The sequence below is a fragment of the Tiliqua scincoides genome, chromosome 1, assembly GCF_035046505.1.
Source record: "Tiliqua scincoides isolate rTilSci1 chromosome 1, rTilSci1.hap2, whole genome shotgun sequence".
NCBI classification, from domain to species: Eukaryota; Metazoa; Chordata; class Lepidosauria; order Squamata; family Scincidae; genus Tiliqua; species Tiliqua scincoides.
The window spans coordinates 271,900,184-271,922,377 of record NC_089821.1 but is presented as its reverse complement, the minus strand read 5'-3'; the positions used below and the strand labels follow the sequence as shown (position 1 = coordinate 271,922,377).

Sequence of the window (22,194 nt, the reverse complement as noted above, 5' to 3'; positions counted from 1 at the left end):
GTGATGTCATGGTGGAAGTGACATCATCAGGCAAATTAAAATAAATAAGTATAAATAATTAAAGTAAAACAAATAAATAAGCAGAAGCCAGCACTGTTCCACCAAGTGAATTTCCTCTGTAAGTCTGTCTGCAATAACAACCCCCCGTCCAAAATCAGTAAGGTTTTCAGCCCTACCCAGTGACTAGTTAAGAACTTCTGTTTCAACCAGATCACTGTCAGGATCCACCTGGCTTTGCAAGTCTCAAAAAAGTTTACCTTATCAGCTGAAGCCTCTGTTTTGATCCTTTTTAGTGGGGGGGGGGGGGAGAGGCTGCCTTCTGGAGCATTTGTTGAGCTCCATTTCCATCAGATCAGGACCATTCTGGTGGCTTCACATTCCCCTTTGCCTGGCCTGACCACCAGCCAAGGCATGTTTGCTTACTCATGAGTAAATGCGACCATGAGGCTTAGTTTCGCTTTCCATAGTGCTCAATACATTCATCGGCTTGGAGGGAGGGACTTCCTTCTCAGGTGTTTTTGGGGACTGCATTCATTGGATCAGGACCATTCTGGTGTTGTTGGATTCCTCTCAGCCTGCCCTTTCCGACAGCCTAAGGCAAGTTCGCCTACTCACGAGTAAACGTGCAATATGGCTCAGTTTCACTTTCCGTAGGGCTCCATGCATTTTTTTGTTCTCTGGTTTTTTGGCCATATCTTTTGATAGAAAGGAGATATTTCACTCTGGGTTTCTGCATTGCATTCTCCTCGAACTTCCACATCCAACTGTATATAACATGATGGGGTTACGCCTAACCATTGTGATTTTGGCGTGTCACCCCCCAGTGCGCATCACCCCTGTGCGCGTCACCCAATGCGGCCCGCACCCCCTGCACTCTCCTAGCGACGCCACTGGACTGGGATCTGGCAGTTATGCTGGATTACAACCCCCGTTCCCAGGGAGAATGAGGCGGCTTCAAGCCATTCCGCTCTCCTTGGACTTGCGCCACCTCTTGAGGTGGCGCAAGTCTAAAGAGACCCATAGGGGCCAGCAGCCCTTACCTGGAGGTAAGAGGAAATGTTTCCCCTTGTCTTTGGCTGAGCTGCTTATGGCCACTATCCTTTGCTGAACACAGCGCAAGCCTCCTGGCTTGCCTGTTCCAGTGCAGGATAGGATTGCGCCCTAAATCTGTTTCATAATATCTTGAAACCTCAAAGATGTATTCCTCTCTCAATGCAGAAATATTCTAATATACTGAATAGATTACACCTTACTACAGAAGCCAGAAGGGGAGGCCCCTGGGCTTGGCTTTTTCTTATGTCTACACCATGTATGAAGGATCCGCGAAGGGATTGATATTGTTAGCCCACAAGAGGGTTTCTAGCAATGTTTGAGTAGATTCTTGCTGCACAACATGTTATTGATTACATTTATGAAGAACTTACATGAATAGTTACCACTACTATTGGTAACCATTGAAATACCAATCTTTGCAGCTGTCCTTCCTATGCCATTTTACGAAGCAAACAGAGTTAGGGCGCAATCCTAACCCCTTATGTCAGTGCTTTTCAGCAGTGACATAAGGGCAATGCAGCTCTGAGGTAAGGGAACATGCATTCCCTTACTCTGAGGAGACCTCCGTGAGTGACATCCAACTGCAGGATGCAGCACATGGCCCATTGGCACCACTATGCCAGTGCTGGAAAGTACTGACATAAGGGGTTAGGATTGCGCTCTTAGTGTTGAAAGCTGCTACAATGAAAACAGAAGTAATATCTAGAGGGCAAACATGCATGCAGTGAATACTATTGACTCCTCAGGAACATGGCAATAGGGCAGCCCAATCCTGAGCTGCCTAGAGCGTGGGTTTGCTGGGGCGCCAAAAATTGCTGCTGCAGCATCCTGAGCACAACTGGGCAGCCAGTGGCAGCTCCTCGGGGAAGAGGACTTTCTTCCCCTTCCCCCAGGTAAGGTAAGTAGCCCTGCAATGAACTACTCAGTTCTGCGACAACCCTTGGGTCACTGTAGAATCAAGAGCCTCCATGTCAGGTGGTGGACCCAACATGGAGGCTCAGGATGCGGTGGAGCTGAGCTCCACTGGTCCTGCCTCCCTCCTGCCTTACTCCCTCTCCTGGCACGCTTTTTCTCTGCCTGCTCCTCGCCCTCCCTCTGCCTCCCCCCACCCTGGAATGCCTCCTCCCACCTCTCTGCCACCCCATGGTTTGGGTGACTGCCAAGTGGCAGAGCACCCGTGCTCCAATGGCACTAGCCCAGCGCTGGCCGGTGCTGAGCTAACACGGGTGCTGGACTGATGCTGAGAACTACGAACATGCTTTATGGCACATTTGCAACACTCACCGCTGGTGAAATGCCGGCAGTGCGAGCTCAGAATTCGGCTCCAAACTCAGACTTCGAGGAAAAAGAACAGCTTTTTAGTTAGGGAAGAAAAAGGAGTAAACACATCCATATCTTGTACTATGTGACACTAACGTCAATTATTTAAGGGCAAACCTGAGTAAGAAAAGTATGTTTCATTACCTTTGTAACCTTGTTCAGTCTCCCTGAGGTCAATTTTAGTTATTGGCTTGAAATCAGTGTCCCATAACCGGATGCAACCATCTCTCCCACCAGTGGCAAAGCCTTCCTCACAAGCATACATACTAAAAATTCCAGCCTGTTAATTAAAACACAGTAGATTTGAACTTTGATCATGACATTTTTAAAGGACACATGCTTCAGCAAATATGAGGTTAGGGCAGTAGCAGGATGCAGAGAGAAAGGCACTGGAGACTGACTGCAGAAGCTCTCAAATCAAGAGTCCCCCTCCCAGTACATACCTGTGGCTCCCTTTAGATTTGCTTTACCTTTCCCCTCACTTTGTAATTATTTATGTTTTTCTACTCTGTGCTCATTTTACCTACCTCCTTCATGTATCTGACAAAGCAGATTCTGGCCCACAGAAGCTTCCTTTGGCCCCAAAACTTGTTAGCCTTTAGAGCAGTGGTTTTCAACCGCTGTGCCGCAGCACACTAATGTGCCACAAGGCAGCCTCAGGTGTGCCGCGGGGCTAGAGGAGGCAGGCAGCAGCCATGGGCAGGAGAAGCGGATGCTTTGACCCTCACGCAGCAGCAAAAAAGGAGCAGCTGCGGCTGCTTTACATCTCCTGCTGTGAGCAAGAGGAAGGCTGCAACCCGATCCTCCTTTACCTAGGAGTAAGCCCCATTGACTATTATGGGGCTTACTTCTGAGTAGACATGCCTAGGATTGGGTATCAAGTCCCTTGTCTGCCCTGGCTGCTGATTGGGCAACCAGAAAAGCCTGGAAGAGGTCTGGTCGGAGTGAGAAAGATGGGCAGGCAAGCAGGTAGGAAGTGAGCGAGTCTGTTGAGGCCACCAGCCTAAGAAGGGACTAGCTGAGGGTCCACAAAAGTCCCTTTTCCTTGCCACAGTTGCCTGCAGCTCCCCAAAGCGACCCTCCCTGCCTTGCCTTTGCCTTTCAGAGGAGGGGCGCTGGGCCACAATCCTATCCACACTTTTGTGGGAGTAAGCCCCATTGACTATAATGGGACTTACTTCTGAGTAGACATGCCTAGGATTGGGCAAAGTGTCTACTAGTCACACTTTTTTCTGAAATACAGGAGCAGGCAATGGGGGGGGGGGAATGTGAGGCAAGTGATTCTGGACCTTTGGAATGTGTGGACCAGTGAGAGGAGGGATAGTAGGAGAGATGCTAACTGCAATTATGAGATGGGGGGGGAATGTCCCTGTGGGAGGGGGTGGGTGGGAGAGAGGAGGAGAGAGAAGTGCCAATTGCCTGCTCATGTATTTGAGAAAAAAGAATGCAACCAAAAGCCCAATCCTAGGCATGTCTACTCTGAAGTAAGTCCCACAGGCACACCCCCCCCAAGTCTTTGGCTGCAATTCTAACCACACTTTCCTGAGAGTAAGCCCCATTGAACAAAATAGGACTTACTTCTGAGTAGACCTGGTTAGGATTGTGCCCTTTGTCATGTAATGATTTAATTGTATTAATTATATGAATTAAAATTAATTGTAATATAGTAATTTAATGTAAGTAAAAAACTGGGAGTGTGCCTTGACAATTTTAATGCCTTGACAGTGTGCCATGACCTGAAAAAGATTGAAAATGGCTGCTTAAGAGTGCTATGGAACACACAGCTGATTTTTCCTACTAATATGGCTGGCCCTCTGGAATGCATCATTCTAGCAGGACACTACCTAGAGCAGTGATTTTCACCCTTTTTCATCTTGCAGCACACTGGCAAGGCACTAAAATGGTCAAGGCACACCATCAGCTTTTTAATAATTGACAAGGCACACATTCCCCAATGGTCCTATTGATAAATGACCCACTCCCAAATTCCTGCAGCACATCTGAGGACCATCTGCGGCACACCAGTGTTGAGCAAGCCACACACCGTGGCACAGTGGTTGAAAATGGCTGCCCTAGAGTGATGCTGGTTTATTAATATCTGAATGTAGATAATTGTTTTATCTGCAATGAAAATCCTCTTTATGCCTGCTAAGATGACATCGGTGACAGCAAAACCGGTGTAATAACCAGTGTAATACAAGATGTAGTAAATAAAATTTTCACACACATGATCAGAATGTAAAGTCCATCGAGCATCATCCGAATAACCACAAAAGTCCTAAAGAGCTAATCAAACACAACAGAAAAAAAATCATTCAGGTACCTCCTCAGAGGCATAATTGATGGAGTTTGGTAAAGACGCTTTGTTTTCATCAGAATAGTCTTGAGAAGGCAACTTACACCATGAGCTCCTTGAATCGTGCGGACTAAGATGAGCCCTTTCCAGACATAGATGTCTCCATTTAAAGCACCAGAGTATGTGACATCATCTTTTGCACAGGACAAACACAGGATTGTTTGTAGGTCTCCTGTTTTGCCAAATATTCCTCTTTTGGCAGTCAAGGCATTTCCACACAGTGTCCAGAACTACAGAATGAAAACATTAAAAGAGAACATCTGCAAAATTTATAACTGGGAAGTTATCCCACAAGTAGAATATCACTCCATGTTGTTAGCAAGGTGAGCAAGGAATGCAATTGCTTCCACTCTGTGCACCATGTATAAATGCCACAAAAGAATGGGTACTGAAAAGAAAGCAGTTGCAACATGAACAACCCAATGAGAAATGAGGAGGAAAGTAGTAGCAAATGGAAATGAAATCTGAGAATAGATTACAGTATTTCCTTATTTCAGTTGCATTAGCATCACATCTCAGCTGTCTGTAATTTAGTGATAGTTAATATCAAGGGCATATCTGCATCTCTGGTTCTTTAGATGATGTCTATGGACATCTGGCATAAAATTATGTAGGGGAAAATGTCACCAATTTAACACCTGAACATAGACATATCATATCTATGTAGAGTATATCTACATCTCATGGAAGTTTAGCACCCATTCCTTCATCTAGGGCTGGTCTATCCATGAGGTCAACTGAGGTGGTTGCTTCAGGCAGCAGATTGGTAGAAAACTCCCACTTCCATCTGCTCACTTGTCTCCACTGTTCCTCCTCCTTTATTGATACAGAATTACTGTGAATTTTTTTCAGATATGTGTGAAAACAGGGGCTAGAGTAATAAAGTGAACAGAGACAAATTTCAGTGCAAAAAGCCCGATTCACATCCCTGTTCTGACACAAACTTGTTATCAATTTATTGTTCACACCATCTCAAAGTATCAAGATGTTGATGCAGGTAAGAATTGTAAGCACTTTACATAAACTGATAACTTGTTTAGAAATTGGCCAGATTTAGATGTAACAACAAACCATAATTTGAACAACATGACTCACAGCTTGCGAACTTCCCTCTCCCCTTTACATACAAGGGACTGAAAGCTTCCTTTTGCAGTTTGGAACAAACCTTAGTTTCCTATTGTGTCCAAACTCACTGAACTGTAGCTTGCTCAACTAACAGTTAGTAGACAGGGTACTATTAATTGTATGTGTATAACAGGAATGCTTCCAAACATAAGTTGGTTCCTGTTTGTTGCTATTCATGTTTTATATTTTCAAGTAAACACTGAAAACATCTTCAATATGCATCTGAATTATGCAAGAATCATGCTTAAGACCTTGACATTTAACTCCATATCAAATAGGCAAAACTTCAGGGCAGGATTCCATGCCTGCTATATAAACTAAAAAGAAATTTTTACCTGGACTTAGGGCCAAACTTTGTTACATGCTTGAAGTTTGCTTATTAAAAGCAAATAAAATCTGGATTGGGATACCTCTTGTGGAATGGGACAGTGACACTGTGGGATAGGAGTTCTCACTCTTTGCTATCTCTGGATCCGCCACCCTGCCTGTATGACAACTATTAAGTCTGGGAAATAAAAAATATGTGTGGGGAGGGGGGAGAGAATCAGCAAACAGATTCCAGTTTTAATATTTGTCCTTCTCCAAATTTGAACAAGAATTCTTCTACATCAGTGTTTCTCAGACTGTGGGTCGGGACCCACCAGGTGGGTCACGAGCCAATTTCAGGTGGGTCACCATTCATTTCAATATTTTATTTTTATTATAGTAGACTTGATGCTAATTTCTGGCATGTCTTGGTTTATAGCAATATATTTGGCAGGAATGAGCTTCAGGACAATTTTACAGTTCCCCAGTGCCAAAGAAACAGGTATCCAACTTTCTGAAGAATGCAATGAATGGCATCTCTTTTGCTAGTGTCCTGTCTTTGATATGGACACAGTACCCTGTTAGGGTGCAAGATTCTTGGCAGAAAAAATTATCTGCTTCAGATTGCTACATCCACTTAATTAAGTAGAAATAATTACAATCTGTTAGACATACTGTTTGTGAACACTGAGACCAAAATGATCTCCAAAAATTCTAACCAACTTTGGGATCTGACTTTCTTTTCTCCATCCAACACATTTTCATCAGTATTTTTAAAAATTCTATTTTACTTACAATCATATGCCAACTAGTTGGTGCTTAATGTGGTGGGTCATGAAAAATGGGTCCAGAGGCTTGTCTCTCTATCAAGAGGGGGGGAGGTCAGCAAGCCTCAGATAGGCTCCAGGAGGCCCGCAGCCCTCCTGCGGGTCTCCCCCAAGCTTCTTATAGCTCCAATCTGCAGGTTGGAGCGCACTTCCAGTAGATTGGAAGAAACTATGAGAAATTTTTTTCATTGAGTGAAATGGAATTTACTCCCAGATATGAGGGAATAGACCTGCAGCCTTAGCTGCAATCCTGAACTCACCTACTAGAGAATAAGCCCCATTGAACATGGGGTACTTTTGCAGGAATGCGCTGCAAAAATGCTAAGCTACTTTGCTACTCAAACACGTGTGTGTTCATTTGTGTTTGTGCTACCCTGAGCAGCAAAAATAATTATTGAATAATGGGGTTGTTAGTTGTAAATCAATTTGTCATATTTGTTATAGCAGATTATTAGGAAAAACTGAAGGACAAATGAAAAAACTGACTGAAATCATTACAACCAGGCCTTTCCAGTTTGTGATTATTAAACTGCTGCTTCAAATCATCTTTGTTCTGAATCAATCCAACCTGGCTAGAATGAAGAAAATTCACCCTGGAAAGAGCTATTTTAAAATGAAACCATGACCCCAAATGGGATGACCCCAAAATCTCTTGGCTCCTGAAGCTGCATGCCAAATGCTCCCTCCTTCCCTACTGATGCTCCAGCCTCTGCTCCTACCATTCCTTAGATTGGAAAAGGTAGAGGAGGATGGAGCAGAAGAGGAAATGTGAGGGTGGCAATGACCACAGCTGGGGCTGTCTCTGTGGTAGCACCACAATTATGTAACTCCCTCCCTTTGGAATGGAGAATTTTGCCTCCTGGACTGCCTTCCGGCAGGATGCCACAACATTTTTATTCCACTTTGATTTGTTGTAGGGGGTTGCTTTGTTCTTTCTGCCTTTTGTTTTATTTTGATTCTGCTTTGCTTTGTTTCTTGTTCTTGGGTTTAAAAACAGGAGCTGAATATCACTTTATGCTCTTAGGTTTTTTATGTGCTGCTTTTATGGTGTTTATTGATAATGGTATTTTTTTTACATTTTTTTATTTTAGTATATTTTAACAGTGAAATGTCATATGCTGCCTCAGACACTTTGTTCATAAGGGTCAAGACGGGATATAAATCTGCTGCCTGAGGTGACCATCTCAGTCAGCCAAACAGATGAATCAGCCCTGATGCCATGTGCCTGATTAACTTGATGAACAGTCGCTCATTGCAATTTCTCTATATTGAAAAGTACTGGAAGCCTGCCATACCGCCCTGAGCTGGTTGCATAACTTTTTTTTAAGTCAGTAAAAATAAAATATGTCAAGCAATTATAAAAAGTCTCCTTCATTGGCTATAACAAAGGACTGAAACCAATTTACCTTGATATGTTTCACACCACAGCTAGCCACTCTGTTGGGTTGGTAAGGGTCCCAGGAGACATCAAAAATCTGTCAAAAAACATTGAAAACTGCTACACTAAATTAGAAACCACACCCACTAACCATTAGAAGTGTCATAAATTCAACATGCATTTCCCTGGCTTTGAACAAAATCCCATTGTTCTGAAAAACAATAAAAAAGTATGCACATGAATATAGCTGAAATTCCATATCAGTGCTGGGGTGATTGTCGTTCTGTTTCCTCTACTGAAATTGCCTCTTTCTGTTCCCCCAAAACAGCTAGAAGTCCCAAAAGGAAAAAGAGAGAGCTACAACACAAGCACATGTCCTTATTCCCCACTGGAGCTGAACACAGAGCTCCCAAATCACATTTAGCTTGGACACCTGGTTTGGACATCACACAGTGAATCATGTGAGTCCAAGGCTTATGAACATCATGTAAAACCATGGTTAAATTATGGTTCCACATAACATCTTAAACAGGCCATAACATAGACACAGTCCTATGTCCAACTGTCAATATCCTTTTCCATAATATGACACAATATCACCTTCACATAATTCTTAATATAACATAAGAACATAAGAAGAGTCCCACTGGATCAGGCCAAAGGCCCATCTAGTCCAGCGTCCTTTATCTCACAGTGGCCCACCATATGCTTCAGGGAGCACACAAGACAACAAGACACAACTTGCATCCTGGTGCCCTCCCCTGCATCTGGCATTCTGAGGTAGCCTACTTCTAAATCTGAAGCTTGCACATACCTATCATGACTTGTAACCTGTGATGGACTTTTCCTACAGGAATTTGTCCAATCCCCTCTTCAAGGTATCCAGGATAATGCCATCACTACTTCTTGTGGCAAGAGTTCCACAGACTAATTACATGCTGGGTAAAGAAATATTTTCTTTTGTCTGTCCTAACTCTCCCAACACACAATTTTAGTGGATGTCCCTTCGTTACTGTACAAATGAATTACAATGATCATGGTTCTGTGAGTATTAGTTTAATGAGGGGGGAACCAGAGAGCTATCTCAGGAAAAAAAGTTCCATAAAATATTTGAGAACATTGCAAGTTAAATTAATGGCAAACTCTTTAGCTGATTACCCTATCTGAGTGGCCAGTAGCTGATGCCAGCAGTTTTCCTTTCTTCCAGTCCCAAATGCAGACTGTGTTTTTGGCATCCAGTCCCACAGAAGCTAAACGCTAGAAGACAAAAAAACCAAATAGGCTCATTCAATTGAATAACAACTCAAGACTAGCTGTTCAATGACACTAACAACAGACACAAAGGATGCTGCAGAATTATAAAAGTGAGACATCAAATGTTAACATAACTATTTGAAACGCTTAAAAGGTTACTATTTTCCATAAGGAGTTAAAAATATTTTAATGCTTTCAAAAAAGACAATATTTATTGTAACTTAGAGTAAAAGTTCATTAATTTGTTCATTATATGCACACTGTTGACTTACAGTTTGTTTCCAGGTTCAATTCTAATTTTTTGTTTAAATTTCAAAATGATTTGGAATGATTGGTGATACGGGAGGCCAAGCGAGACTATGAGGAATGGCCAGCGACATTAAGGGGAATAATAAAAGCTTCTTCAAATATGATAGAAGCAGGAAACCCACCAGAGAAGCGGTTGGCCCTCTGGATGGTGAGGGAGGGAAAGGGAAGATAAAAGGAGATTTAGAGATAGCAGAAAAAGTAAATGAGTTCTTTGCATCTGTCTTCATGGCAGAAGACCTCGGGCAAATACCGCTGCCCGAATGGCCCCTCCTGACCAAGGAATTAAGTTAGATAGAGGTTGAAAGAGAAGATGCTTCAGACCTCATTGATAAATTAATAATAATAATACATGTATTTATATACCGCCTTTCTTGGTCGTCAGATTTCTCCTCAGACTTTATTCAAGGCGGTTTACATGGGCAGGCTGTTCTAAATCCCCATAGGGATTTTTACAATCCAAGAAAGGTTCTATCTTTCAAGAATCACAACACTTCAGATGGATCTTTTTGATCTGGTATCACATTCTGGCCTGACAAGCAGCTCCTCCATCTCTCACATGGAGGGCAGCCAAGACACTTCTTCGCTCACATCAAAGAGCAGGTGGAATAACTCGCCTCAGCTTGTCAGTTGCTTCAAGGTCTCACCATTCACGGTGCCGGTGGCCTCGAACTGGCGACCTGCAGATGTTATCTTCAGGCAAATGGAGGCTCTACCCTCTAGACTAGACCTCCTGCCCTTCAGACCTTATTGAAATTAAAGATCAATAAGTCAGTGGGCCCTGATGGCATCCACCCAAGAGTTATTAAGGAATTAAAGAATGAAGTTGCTGATCTCTTGACTAAAATATGCAACCTGTCCCTCAAAACGGCCACAGTGCCAGAGGACTGGAGGATAGCAAATGTCATACCAATCTTTAAAAAGGGAAAGAGGGGGGACCCGGGAAACTATAGGCCGGTCAGCCTAACATCTATACCGGGTAAGGTGGTGGAATGCCTCATCAAAGATAGAATCTCAAAACACATAGACGAACAGGCCTTGCTGAGGGAGAATCAGCATGGCTTCTGTAAGGGTAAGTCTTGCCTCACAAACCTTTCAGAATTCTTTGAAACGGTCAACAGGCATGTGGATGCGGGAGAACCCATAGACGTTATATATTTGGACTTTCAGAAGGTGTTTGACACGGTCCCTCACCAAAGGCGACTGAAAAAAACTCCACAGTCAGGGAATTAGAGGGCAGGTCCTCTCCTGGACTGAGACCTGGTTGAAGACCAGGAAACAAAGAGTGGGTGCCAATGGGCAATTTTCACAATGGAGAGAGGTGAAAAGCGGTGTGCCCCAAGGATCTGTCCTGGGACCGATGGTTTCAACCTCTTCATAAATGACCTGGAGACAGGGGTGAGCAGTGAGGTGGCTAAGTTTGCAGACTAGATGGGTCTATGGCCTGATCCAGTGGGGCTGTTCTTATGTTCTTATGATTTGGTCCCAGGATAGCTAAAGGATCTATTTATTCCAAAGTATTCTACCCACCCATTAAAATCTTCTAGGGGGGCACTGCTCCAGTCCACATATCTGCCAAAGTTTGATGGATGAGTATGTGGGACATGTTTCTGTTGTGACACCCAGGTTCTGGGAGGCTCAACTAGCTCTATCCCTTTTGGTCTATAAGCAGGAAATAAAAACAGGACTGTTCCACAAGGCCTCTGGTGATCAGTAGGAGGATGGAGTGTGATAGATGTTCTAATGACTCTATTTTAATTTATAGTTTTTATTTTGTGATTTATATTATGTGTTTTCATTATATTTCAGTAGTCCTTGCCTATTACTGGAAGACAGCTAAAGCTGATAGCGTAACATGCACTATGAGTTACACTGTGTTTATAACCTGTTGATTGCCCTAATAGCCATCTTGGAAAAATAGCTTGCTGGAAGTACTGAAGCATCCCTGACAGAACTACAGTCCCCAGGAGTCCCCAAAGAGAGGAAATGACTGTTAAACACTTGTAAGTACATAGTGGACATGCCCTGAGATATGGCAGCTGTTCCTGTCTCTAGGGGTTTAGTGAGATGTGAATGGAAACGTATTCAATTTTGACATGCTTGTCATCGGAAGCTCTTTCTTCTGTAACTACAGGTTGATCACTGAAGAGCACCCACTGCATAGCTCTTCATTTACTGGCCTGATTCAAGCATTATCTTTGTGTTGTGGGAAGAACTATGATGCTCAGGGAGGAGGAAGTGCCCCCTACTATGCTGTTTTAAAAGCAAAAATCAAAGCAGTGATTTGCCTTTGAAGTGGGTAACTTTTGTTTTTAAAATAGTATGTGGGAAAGAGCGAACCTCACCTCCCTGCATGTCCCCATCTCCCCTAACTGACTGATAGCACTAAAAAGAAAAAGAGCTTTTGGTGGGAAGAAGACTAACATTGTATGAAATTGCATGTCTAACTAAACTAAACCCTTGTTGAACTCTTCCTATAGAATAAACACATGACTTAAGATGGATGGCAGCTAACTATAATGCAGAAAAGAACTGGCATTATTTAACCCTATTGGTTGCCAAATGTCTCTCATTACCTGCTCTCCTGTGCATTGCCTGTACAGTTATAATCTTAGAAGCATAAGAACACAAGAAGAGCCCTGCTGGATCAGGCCCAGGGCTCTTCTAGTCCAGCTTCCTGTGTCTCACAGTGGCCATCAGATGCCTCAGAGAGCACAGAAGATCACAATATACTTGCATCTCACTTCCACTCCCCTGCATGCAGCATTCTATTTTCCCTCGCAGCCCCTAATGAAGACACCAGACTGCACTTGGGTTTAACTTGGGTCACTTTATTAAACATAAGTGACCAATTTTTAGTGCATGAAACCAACTGAACACACCTTCACTCCCTTGCCAGTCTGGGTTCAGTGAAAAAACTGCCGTCCATGGCCAATTTAGATGACAGAAAAAAATTCCTACTCAGCTCTCATGATGAGCGACTAGCTAATCTCAGACTGTACATAACCTTCATGGCTTGTAACCTGTGATGGAGTTTTCCTCCAGAAATCTGTCCAATCCTGTTTTAAAGGCATCTAAGTCAGATCACCATGTCCTCCAGCAAGGTAAAGAAATATTTTCTTTTGTCTGTTCTAATCCTTCTGACACCCAATTTTAGTGGATATTCCCTAGTTCTGGTATTTTGTCAGAGGGAAAAGAGCATCCCTCTACCCACTCTATCAATTCCCTGCATAATTTTGTATGTCTCTATCATGTCCCTCCTCAGGCACTTCTTTTCTAGACTGAGCAGCCCCAAATGCTGTAACCTTTCCTCATAAGGAAGGTGCCCCAGCCCAGTAATCATTTTGGCTGCTCTTCTGCACCTTTCTTAGTACCACTATGTCCTTTTTAAGGTGTGGTGATCAGAACTGAACACAATACTCCAGGTGTAGTAGTACCATTGATTTGTACAATGGCATTATAATATTCCCTGTTTAATTCTCAATCCCCTTTTCAATGATCCCTAGCATGAAATTGACCTTCTTCACTGCTGCCACACATTGGGTCAACACTTTCCTTGAGCTGTCCACCAGCACCCCAAGATCTCTGTCCTGAGCTGTTGCAGTCAGCTCAGAAGCCATTAGCCTATATGTGGTCTTGATTTTTTTGCCCCAATGTGCAATAATTCACCCTTAATGACACTGAAACAAACCTGCCATCTTGCTGCCCCTTCTCCCAGTTTGGAGAGATCCTTCTGCAACTCTCCACAATGCCCTCTGATCTTCATCACCCAGAAAAGTTTAGTGCCATCTGCAAACTTTGCCACCTCACTGCTTACCCCTGTCTCCAGGTCATATATGAACAAGTTGAAAAGCACCAGTCCCAGGTCAGATCCCTGGGGCATACCACTTTTCACCTCTTTCCACTACAAAAACAGCCTATTGATACCCACTCCTGGTTCCCAACCAATTCGTAATCCATAAGAGGACCTGCCCTCTAATTCCCTGTGCAGTTTCCTCAGCAGCCTTTGGTGAGGGACCAGGTCAAACACCTTCTCAAAGTCCAGATATGTAATATCCACAGATTCTCCCACATCCACCTTTTCAAAGAATTCTAAAAGGTTTGTGAGGCAAGATTTACCTTTACAAAAGCCATGCTGATTCTCCCTCAGCAAGGCTTGTTCTTCTGTGTGTTTTAATTCTCTCTCTCTCTCTCTCTCTCTCTCTCTCCTGTGTCATATTGGTGCATATTTTTTGAATTTGTATGATGTGTGGAGGCAACACAGAGGAAAAAATATAAAAATAAGCAAACGTGCAAATGGCTTTATGATGTAAATGGAATGAACACCATAGGAAGGGAAAAGGTAAAGATAGATGGATTCATCTGCATTCTCCATTCCTCCAATTTCCCTCTTAGGGCATGTGTATGGTGAAAGACGATGACAACAAGGTTTTTTTTTAATGTAGTGGCCATACAGAACCTTACTAACCACAACGGACAGAGAAGCGAATAAGTGGAGAAACACAATGGAAAATGCAACAACTGCATCCTCTCTTGCGGCTGTACCACACAGAAGTAGTTATTCCTGCAACACAAGGGTAATGCTTGAATTAGGCCTGTGAGTATGGAGCTGGCTGAAAGGATGCTCTTCAATGACCAGCTGTGAGGCAAAGGGCACAATCCCAGCCCACCTTGCAGCACCAACATAAGGGCAATGCAGCTCAGAGGTAAGAGAACAAACATTCCATTACTTTGAGAAGACCTTTGCGAATGCCACCCTACTGCAGGATGCAGCACACGTCCCACTGGCATCACTATGCCAGCGCTGGAAAGTTGGTTAGGATTTGGGCCAAAGTGAGATAGACACACATACACCATTGCATAGGTGCATGGTTGCTTGAGTTTAATGTGAGAAATATAAAAAGAGCAGCAGCACACAAACCTTCAAAAGAAGGAAAAGGGGATCAATAAGCAAACTCTAATACTGAAGGAATGGATTACATACTAAACCATAGATTAGTATGTTATCCATTCCTTCAGTATTAGAGTTTGCTTATCTTTTGAATACTGAAAAAGTGAAACATTCCTTCAACAGAGACTTGTCCTGCAATAAATAAGTAGCAAATATGCATTTGTTGTGCGCTCAAGCTAGTCTGGAAAGGCCCTTTCAGTGGAACATAAACTCTACACATATATAACAGATTTTCTTTCATAGAAATTATTCTGAGAAAAGTGTGATTTAAAAACAGAAACAAAACATATACACACCTGGCCATCTGAATCAAAAGCCAAGCAGGCAACTCCATGGGTGTGTGCATCCTTCAGAATAGAAACAGTCTGGACATTGTAGGAATCCCAGATGCAAACATAGGGGTCCTTCCCAACCTGTCCAGTAGCAACAAGGGTTTTATCTGGGTGCAGAGCTAGGCTGGAAAATAGTTTAGAAGTCAGAGTTTGTAATCAAATCATTGTATAGCTCTTGGAAAAGAACACACATTTTCTCATAACACTCTTGGGACTATTTTATCAGTATGTTAAGCAGTCTTTTTCTATTTCAGTTCATTTTATAAACATAGAAATTAGCACTAATTTCAGAGAAAACGGTGAGTGGACTGGATTTGGCAACCTCTATTTCATTAATCCTTACAATAGCAACTTAGATTATATACACTAGAGATAGTTCAATGAGGTTTTTTCATTGCATTCTGCATGAAATTACACATCAAATGATTGTATGATACTAACATGATGGTATTATTCAAAAGTACCAAGATTTTACAAATTTTGACCAATAGTGGTGTCACTCTCCATGCACGTCACCCAGTGTAGCCCACACCCCTAGCGACGCCACTGGTGGGCAGGACAGTCACAGACGCCTCCTCAAGGCAAGGGAATGTGTGTTCCCTCACCTTGGGGCTGTGCTGTGTCTGCATCAGCACTGGAAAGTGGGATAGGATTGGGCCCTTAGTAGCTAGTTATGTTGTATATGCTGTTTGATTGTATCTGCTGCATTAGCTTTACATACTGTGTTGCTACTCAATAGAATGCCAAGTTATGAACCCAGTTTTGTGTGTCTGTATGCGCATGTGTGCTTTGGATTGTTTGTAGAATTTCCAGCAAATATCTTTCAATAGCTTCCACCCTTATTCATTATTTTAAAATGTATTTTAATTTGTGTTGTGAGCTGCATTGAATCTCTGGAGAAAAATGGGATATGTAAATCTTTTAGAATAAATATTATCATACCCAGCAAGGCCTGAGCCTTGAAAAATTCAAAAATGAATGCATATGCAACTATTAAGAGCCCAATCCTATCCAACATTCCAGCGCTGATGAAGCCATACCAACAGGGAAAGTGATGCATCCTGCAGTGTGGGGGGCAGTTTCAGAGGCCTCCTTAAGGTAAGAGAACATTTCTTCCCTTACCTTGATGCTGCATTGCAGCTGCATTGACACTAGAAAGTTGGATAGGATTGGGCCCTAAAAATTTTGTTCTAATCTTGGAACAAACTAAAGTTCTCTAATCCAGTCACTAATGTAATGAGGTACAGTTATTTAGGATTCTGGTTTTTTATTGTCTAAAAAGCAAGGCTCAGTGCCTTGGATACAGAATCCATATCTGGCACACTCATTGTTAATTTAGGTTAATTAAATATGCCAGTCATGTGTTCCAGCAGTGTCTGATTGAATACCATATAAGAGTCATTAGTGAATCCATCTGGATGGGGGGCTTTGCCAGATGGCAGATTCTTACCATCTACTCAAGTCCTGTTGCAGTCCTCATTCCACTGGCCAGAATCTCCCATTGTTCTAAAACTCTACATACAGTGAGTGCATACAGTTTTATTTTTACTTCTGATTTTTTCTTCTAATATGTTTTCAAAGACTGGAACAGAAACTCTGCCTAATATTTACAGACCATGAATTAAAATAAACTTCATTGGGCTGTATATTCGACTGAAACTTGTCAAATTAACAGACTAGCCTCAGATAGGCCTGGACACTTTCCCTCTGTGCTATATTCTGTTTTACTCTCCTTTCTTGGTTCACTTAAATATTCACTCAGGGTAAGAAGTGAGTTGGACATGGCTGGCAACCAGCCTGTCCAACAGCCCAATCCTAACTAAATTTCCCCCCTCCCTCCTGCAGCCACACCACGTGCATAGCCTCCTGGGGAGGGGAGTCTTGGAGATCTCGTCTGGTTAAGTGAACATTTGTTCTCTTGCACCCAGGGAAAGCCTTCACTGCCCCAATAGGTCTACTAGGATCTGTGCCAGCTACTTTGCTAGTGCAAGGCTGAGTGGACCCAGGAAGGGGGATCAAGACCGGGAAGGAGGATATGATATTGGCATAGCTGCTGCAGCTGATATAACCCCTTCCCTGCCTCGATCTGCCCCCTCTTCACCACCATCATGCCCACCCCCACCAAGGTTCTGCTGTTGTAAATGGCCATATGGCAGCATGCACAGCATGGCACTGACAGTCACTTTGCAACCACTACAAACAGCAGTGGTGTCAGTGGCTCACTGCCACAGCTGGCTACCCACAGGAGCACATGCAAGCCAGAGACTTGCACTAAGATCCTATCCTCATCCCTTCTCCCCTTCCTTCTCCCTTACTCTCCTCAAACTTACACCAGCAAATTGGCTAACCTAAATCCAAGGAGACCCACTAGGAAACAGGAAGAGTACCCTGAGGTAAGAGTACTTTTGTCTCCTTACCTTGAGGAGACCTCTGTAACTGCCACAATGCCTTCCCCACTGGCATCGCTACATCAGCGCTGGGGGAGTTATTTAGGATTTGGCTCCTGCTTTCAGCTGCAGCCCCTCCCCCCCAGCACAATCTGCAATATGGGTACCATGGGCTGTGTTGGTATTTGCAGGGAAAAATTTTAAAAACAGAAAAAAACCAAATGTTTCACATGAAATAACCAGAGTTAGAAAGTGTTTTATTGCTCCCTTTTGCTTCTGAAAATATGCTGCAGCCCAATCATAGCTACATGGAGCAGCCAAAGATAATCCAGTGCTCCAATATAGCACCAAATTCCACCACACCCTCCCACCAAGTTCTGTTGCCCCCAACCCGTTAATTTGTTGCCCCCCCAGCCAGTAAGTATACATGGCAGTATAGTATGAGCAGCAGCCCCCCTCTCCAGCACCCTTTATCCCAGTATCAGCATCAGTCAGCACCCATGATTATCATCTTCCTCCAGTATTGTTGCTTCTGAATCAGTGGCAGGGAAAATTCTGGGAGTGAAACCTTTCCACTCCCAGATGTTTAGAAGCAGCAGCTCTGAAGGAGGAGGTAAGACCTGTCCCCCCCCCCCCCATCCTCTTTTCCCTGGTTCTCTAAAAAAGCAAGTAAAGAAAAGCTAGGGCGGTGACCAGGCAGGCATAGGGTGGTGCCAATTTGCCACCTACCCCAGCCCACTGTCAAAAGCAGGAAAGTCAGCATGAATCACCCCAGAGGCAGTACTGTTGTTTTCTATGGACCAGTGTTCTCCCACGATGTCAATGGGAGCCTCCATTCTAAGGCAAACAGCAGCTGCCAGGGGTGTGGGATTGCCAGGACTAGAGTGCAAGGACCTGTGGTCCCAATACTGAGTGACTCTCCCAGTTGTTATTTGCAGTTTTTAAAAGGACACACAGGGAACAATGCTGTGATTAAAAAGTCACATCTATTTTCACCCTCAGTCTCCCAATTAACCTTGCACTAAGGGGAAAATCCAGTAATTACAAACTGATTTTCCCTAATTGCTTGGACAAAGATTTAACCAGATCTTGTGGTGTGAACAATCTCTGTTGGGCTCCCCACATATATGTACACCTCTAAATCTAGTTACACACTTTGGGAAATCACAGCAAATATACTAAATCAGAATGGTTGCTGATATCTTTGTATATGCTGTGGGAAAGACAAAAAGAAAACATGAATGGTGTAAATACACGTTTATTTTATGGATAAGTTCTTTTGTGTTCTAAGCTTCCATGAAAACCACTATTTATCTTCATGGGATTGAAATTATATTTGCAAAGCTCTGCTGAAGCTGAAATGCTACATATTAGGCCCTGAAAAAATATTTTGTACAGCAAACTTGTTTAAAAGCAATGAAAAGAAGGGGGCGGAGTTAACAGTGAAGTAGCAGGGAACCTTGGAGGGCTCCGAGGGGAACTGCTAAATAGATGTGTTTTTCAAGGACCTCAACAATGAGGTACTCTTCGTTTCCTAGAAGAAGGAATGAAGGTTGAGAGCTTGAACGGGGCAGTCTCTTGAAACGGCGGTTTCACAGATATTTCCCCGATTGCTTGCACTGAATCACATTGTATCCCGGACACCATCTTCGGAGACGATTCAGACAACTGAAGACTCCCCCCCCCACGGCCTAGATAAAACATGAAAGCAAACAAAGCCTTTAACTGTGAGTAACCAGTTCATTAAAAGGCTATAAAAAGAATTGCAATCAAGAGGAGGAAAGACAAACTTTAAGATTATTTACATTGGCTTGCAGCCACCCAGAGGGGAAAAGAGCGAATGTGGATTTAAAAAGCCCCTGCTGGAGAAATTTTTTTCCTTCTTATTTGTAACAAGGATGATTGGAAGACAAGAGATAAAAACTTTAGATATAGGCTGATGGGTTCTGAGCTGTCTGTGACAGATCAGGAGAGAGATCTTGGGGTGGTGGTGGACAGGTCGATGAAAGTGTCGACCCAATGTGCGGCGGCAGTGAAGAAGGCCAATTCTATGCTTGGGATCATTAGGAAGGGTATTGAGAACAAAACGGTTAGTATTATAATGCCGTTGTACAAATCGATGGTAAGGCCACACCTGGAGTATTGTGTCCAGTTCTGGTCGCCGCATCTCAAAAAAGACATAGTGGAAATGGAAAAGGTGCAAAAGAGAGCGACTAAGATGATTACGGGGCTGGGGCACCTTCCTTATGAGGAAAGGCTACGGCGTTTGGGCCTCTTCAGCCTAGAAAAGAGACGCTTGAGGGGGGACATGATTGAGACATACAAAATTATGCAGGGGATGGACAGAGTGGATAGGGAGATGCTCTTTACACTCTCACATAATACCAGAACCAGGGGACATCCACTAAAATTGAGTGTTGGGCGGGTTAGGACAGACAAAAGAAAATATTTCTTTACTCAGCGCGTGGTCGGTCTGTGGAACTCCTTGCCACAGGATGTGGTGCTGGCGTCTAGCCTAGACGCCTTTAAAAGGGGATTGGACGAGTTTCTGGAGGAAAAATCCATTATGGGGTACAAGCCATGATGTGTATGCGCAACCTCCTGATTTTAGGAATGGGTTAAGTCAGAATGCCAGATGTAGGGGAGAGCACCAGGATGAGGTCTCTTGTTATCTGGTGTGCTCCCTGGGGCATTTGGTGGGCCGCTGTGAGATACAGGAAGCTGGACTAGATGGGCCTATGGCCTGATCCAGTGGGGCTGTTCTTATGTTCTTATGTAAAGGATCACCCTGTTGGAATGGTATGCATGGAAAAGAAATTAACAATTAATCTTTAAAGTATGGAACAATTTTCACTTTCGTTTTTGCCGCAAAAGGCTTGACTCAGGCCTGAACAATTAAAGGTATACTAACTTAATTTGACAGTGTTATTAACTTGAATTGGATTATTGACCCACCCCTTTTGGATATAAAAACTTAAAGACTATCTTTGACAAGAAGGGATGCAAGACAATAAGAATTGGATGACTTTTTAACTGTGGGAATCAGCTTGATTTGATACTGATGACATCAAAAAATTTAAAGGATGTTAGTGAAAGCCAGACCTCATTAATGGAGATGTTGCGAGAATTCAGAAATGAACTGAAGCAAGAGGTTGGAAAACTATCTGAACAAATGAGGCAAATAAACTCCTCCCTGACAAACAGACAAAGAAAAGCATGGAGGGGAATGGAAAAAAGAATGGACCAAATGTCAGATGAAACTAAAGAACTGGAGATTTTTATAATGAGACAGGAGATGGAAAAAGCAGCATTTATTATTAGAACTCAGAATTTTCAGGAGGAAAAAAGAGGGAACCCTCAGAGAAAGAGAGTGCGTCCTTTCAAGAAGAAGAATCATCTTTGGATTAAATTCAAAAAGAATAAAATGGAGAAAACGGAAGAAGAAAAGAGGGATCCAGAAATATAAGGGGTTAAGAGGAAGAAGGAGTGGAAGGAGCAGTGGGAGGAGCAAGAAGGAAAATATCAACAAGACAGAGAACAAAGAAAATACTAAGACAGGAAGGGAAAATGGCTGAATAACAAGTGGAGATTTTTTTTGTAGATATTAATGGATTGAATTCTCCTCAGAAATGAGTATTCTATTAATTATGTCAAATCAAGTAGATGTAAATGAAAACAAAGTTGGAACACAAATATTAAGATAATTAAAGTGGTATTAAGATAATTAAAGTGGTATCTTCTAAAGATAATTTATATAAATTGTTTTATAGATTATATTTAATGCCAGAGGAAGTAGCAAAAATGTATCCTGGATCATAAAATACTGTAATTGTTAGATATGCAAGAGAATGAGGGAATTCTTTATTATATGTGGTGGTTATGTGGAAAGTAAAGAAATATTGGAAAATGATATATATTGTTACAAGAGATATTGAATTGTGTAGTACCATTCAAACCAGAAATATTCCTTTTAAATGTGATATCAGAAATTGAAGACCAATATAAGAAATATTTTATTGTACATATCGGTATAGCAGCAAGAATATTTTATGTGCAAAATCTGAAGCCTTTTCATGATTGGATAAATAATTTTAGTTAAACAATAGTGATTGTTTAGTTAAATCATTAATTAGTATAATGACAAATAGGATAATTTTTGTATCAATTATTTTTTATTTCAGTCGTTGTTAATTTCTTTTTTGGATTAAGACATGTTGTAATCTATGGCCAATATCCTCATGTGTAACCTATGTAGTCCCAGCCCTAAGTTTAACCCATTTTCCTTACCTGTATCTGTAATAAATATATAAACTTTGCACACACAAAAAAGAGCAATGAAAAGAAGTACAGTACTCATATGCCAAAAGCACGGCTTATTAATAGAACTGCTGGGATGCCATTTCTTTTCCCTGGCTTTATGTTTCCAACAAAAAGCCCCAGATGGAAGTATACATCACTCTGAGCACAAACTATATTTCATTCAATTATGACACAGAACAGTAATGATCACCTCCGAGATCCATAGATCTCTTGAATGTGCATTTTCAATTCAAGTAGAAATGACAATGGGGACCTACCATGCACGGTTTCTTATTTAAC

The 22,194-nt window shown here is 42.5% G+C and overlaps 1 protein-coding gene across 2 annotated transcripts in view; it reads right to left on the bottom strand.

The window, feature by feature from the left end:
* The window catches only part of EML6 (EMAP like 6), a 184,535-nt gene that overhangs the window by 117,237 nt on the left and 45,104 nt on the right, over positions 1-22,194 (bottom strand). For both annotated transcript variants that reach the window (XM_066611920.1, XM_066611921.1), the window contains exons 2-6: positions 15,173-15,332; positions 9,524-9,622; positions 8,394-8,462; positions 4,774-4,959; positions 2,518-2,653 (exon numbers count right to left, since the gene is read on the bottom strand). In XM_066611920.1, the coding sequence (XP_066468017.1) occupies positions 2,518-2,653; positions 4,774-4,959; positions 8,394-8,462; positions 9,524-9,622; positions 15,173-15,332 (650 nt within the window). The remainder of the gene's footprint in view (positions 1-2,517; positions 2,654-4,773; positions 4,960-8,393; positions 8,463-9,523; positions 9,623-15,172; positions 15,333-22,194) is intronic.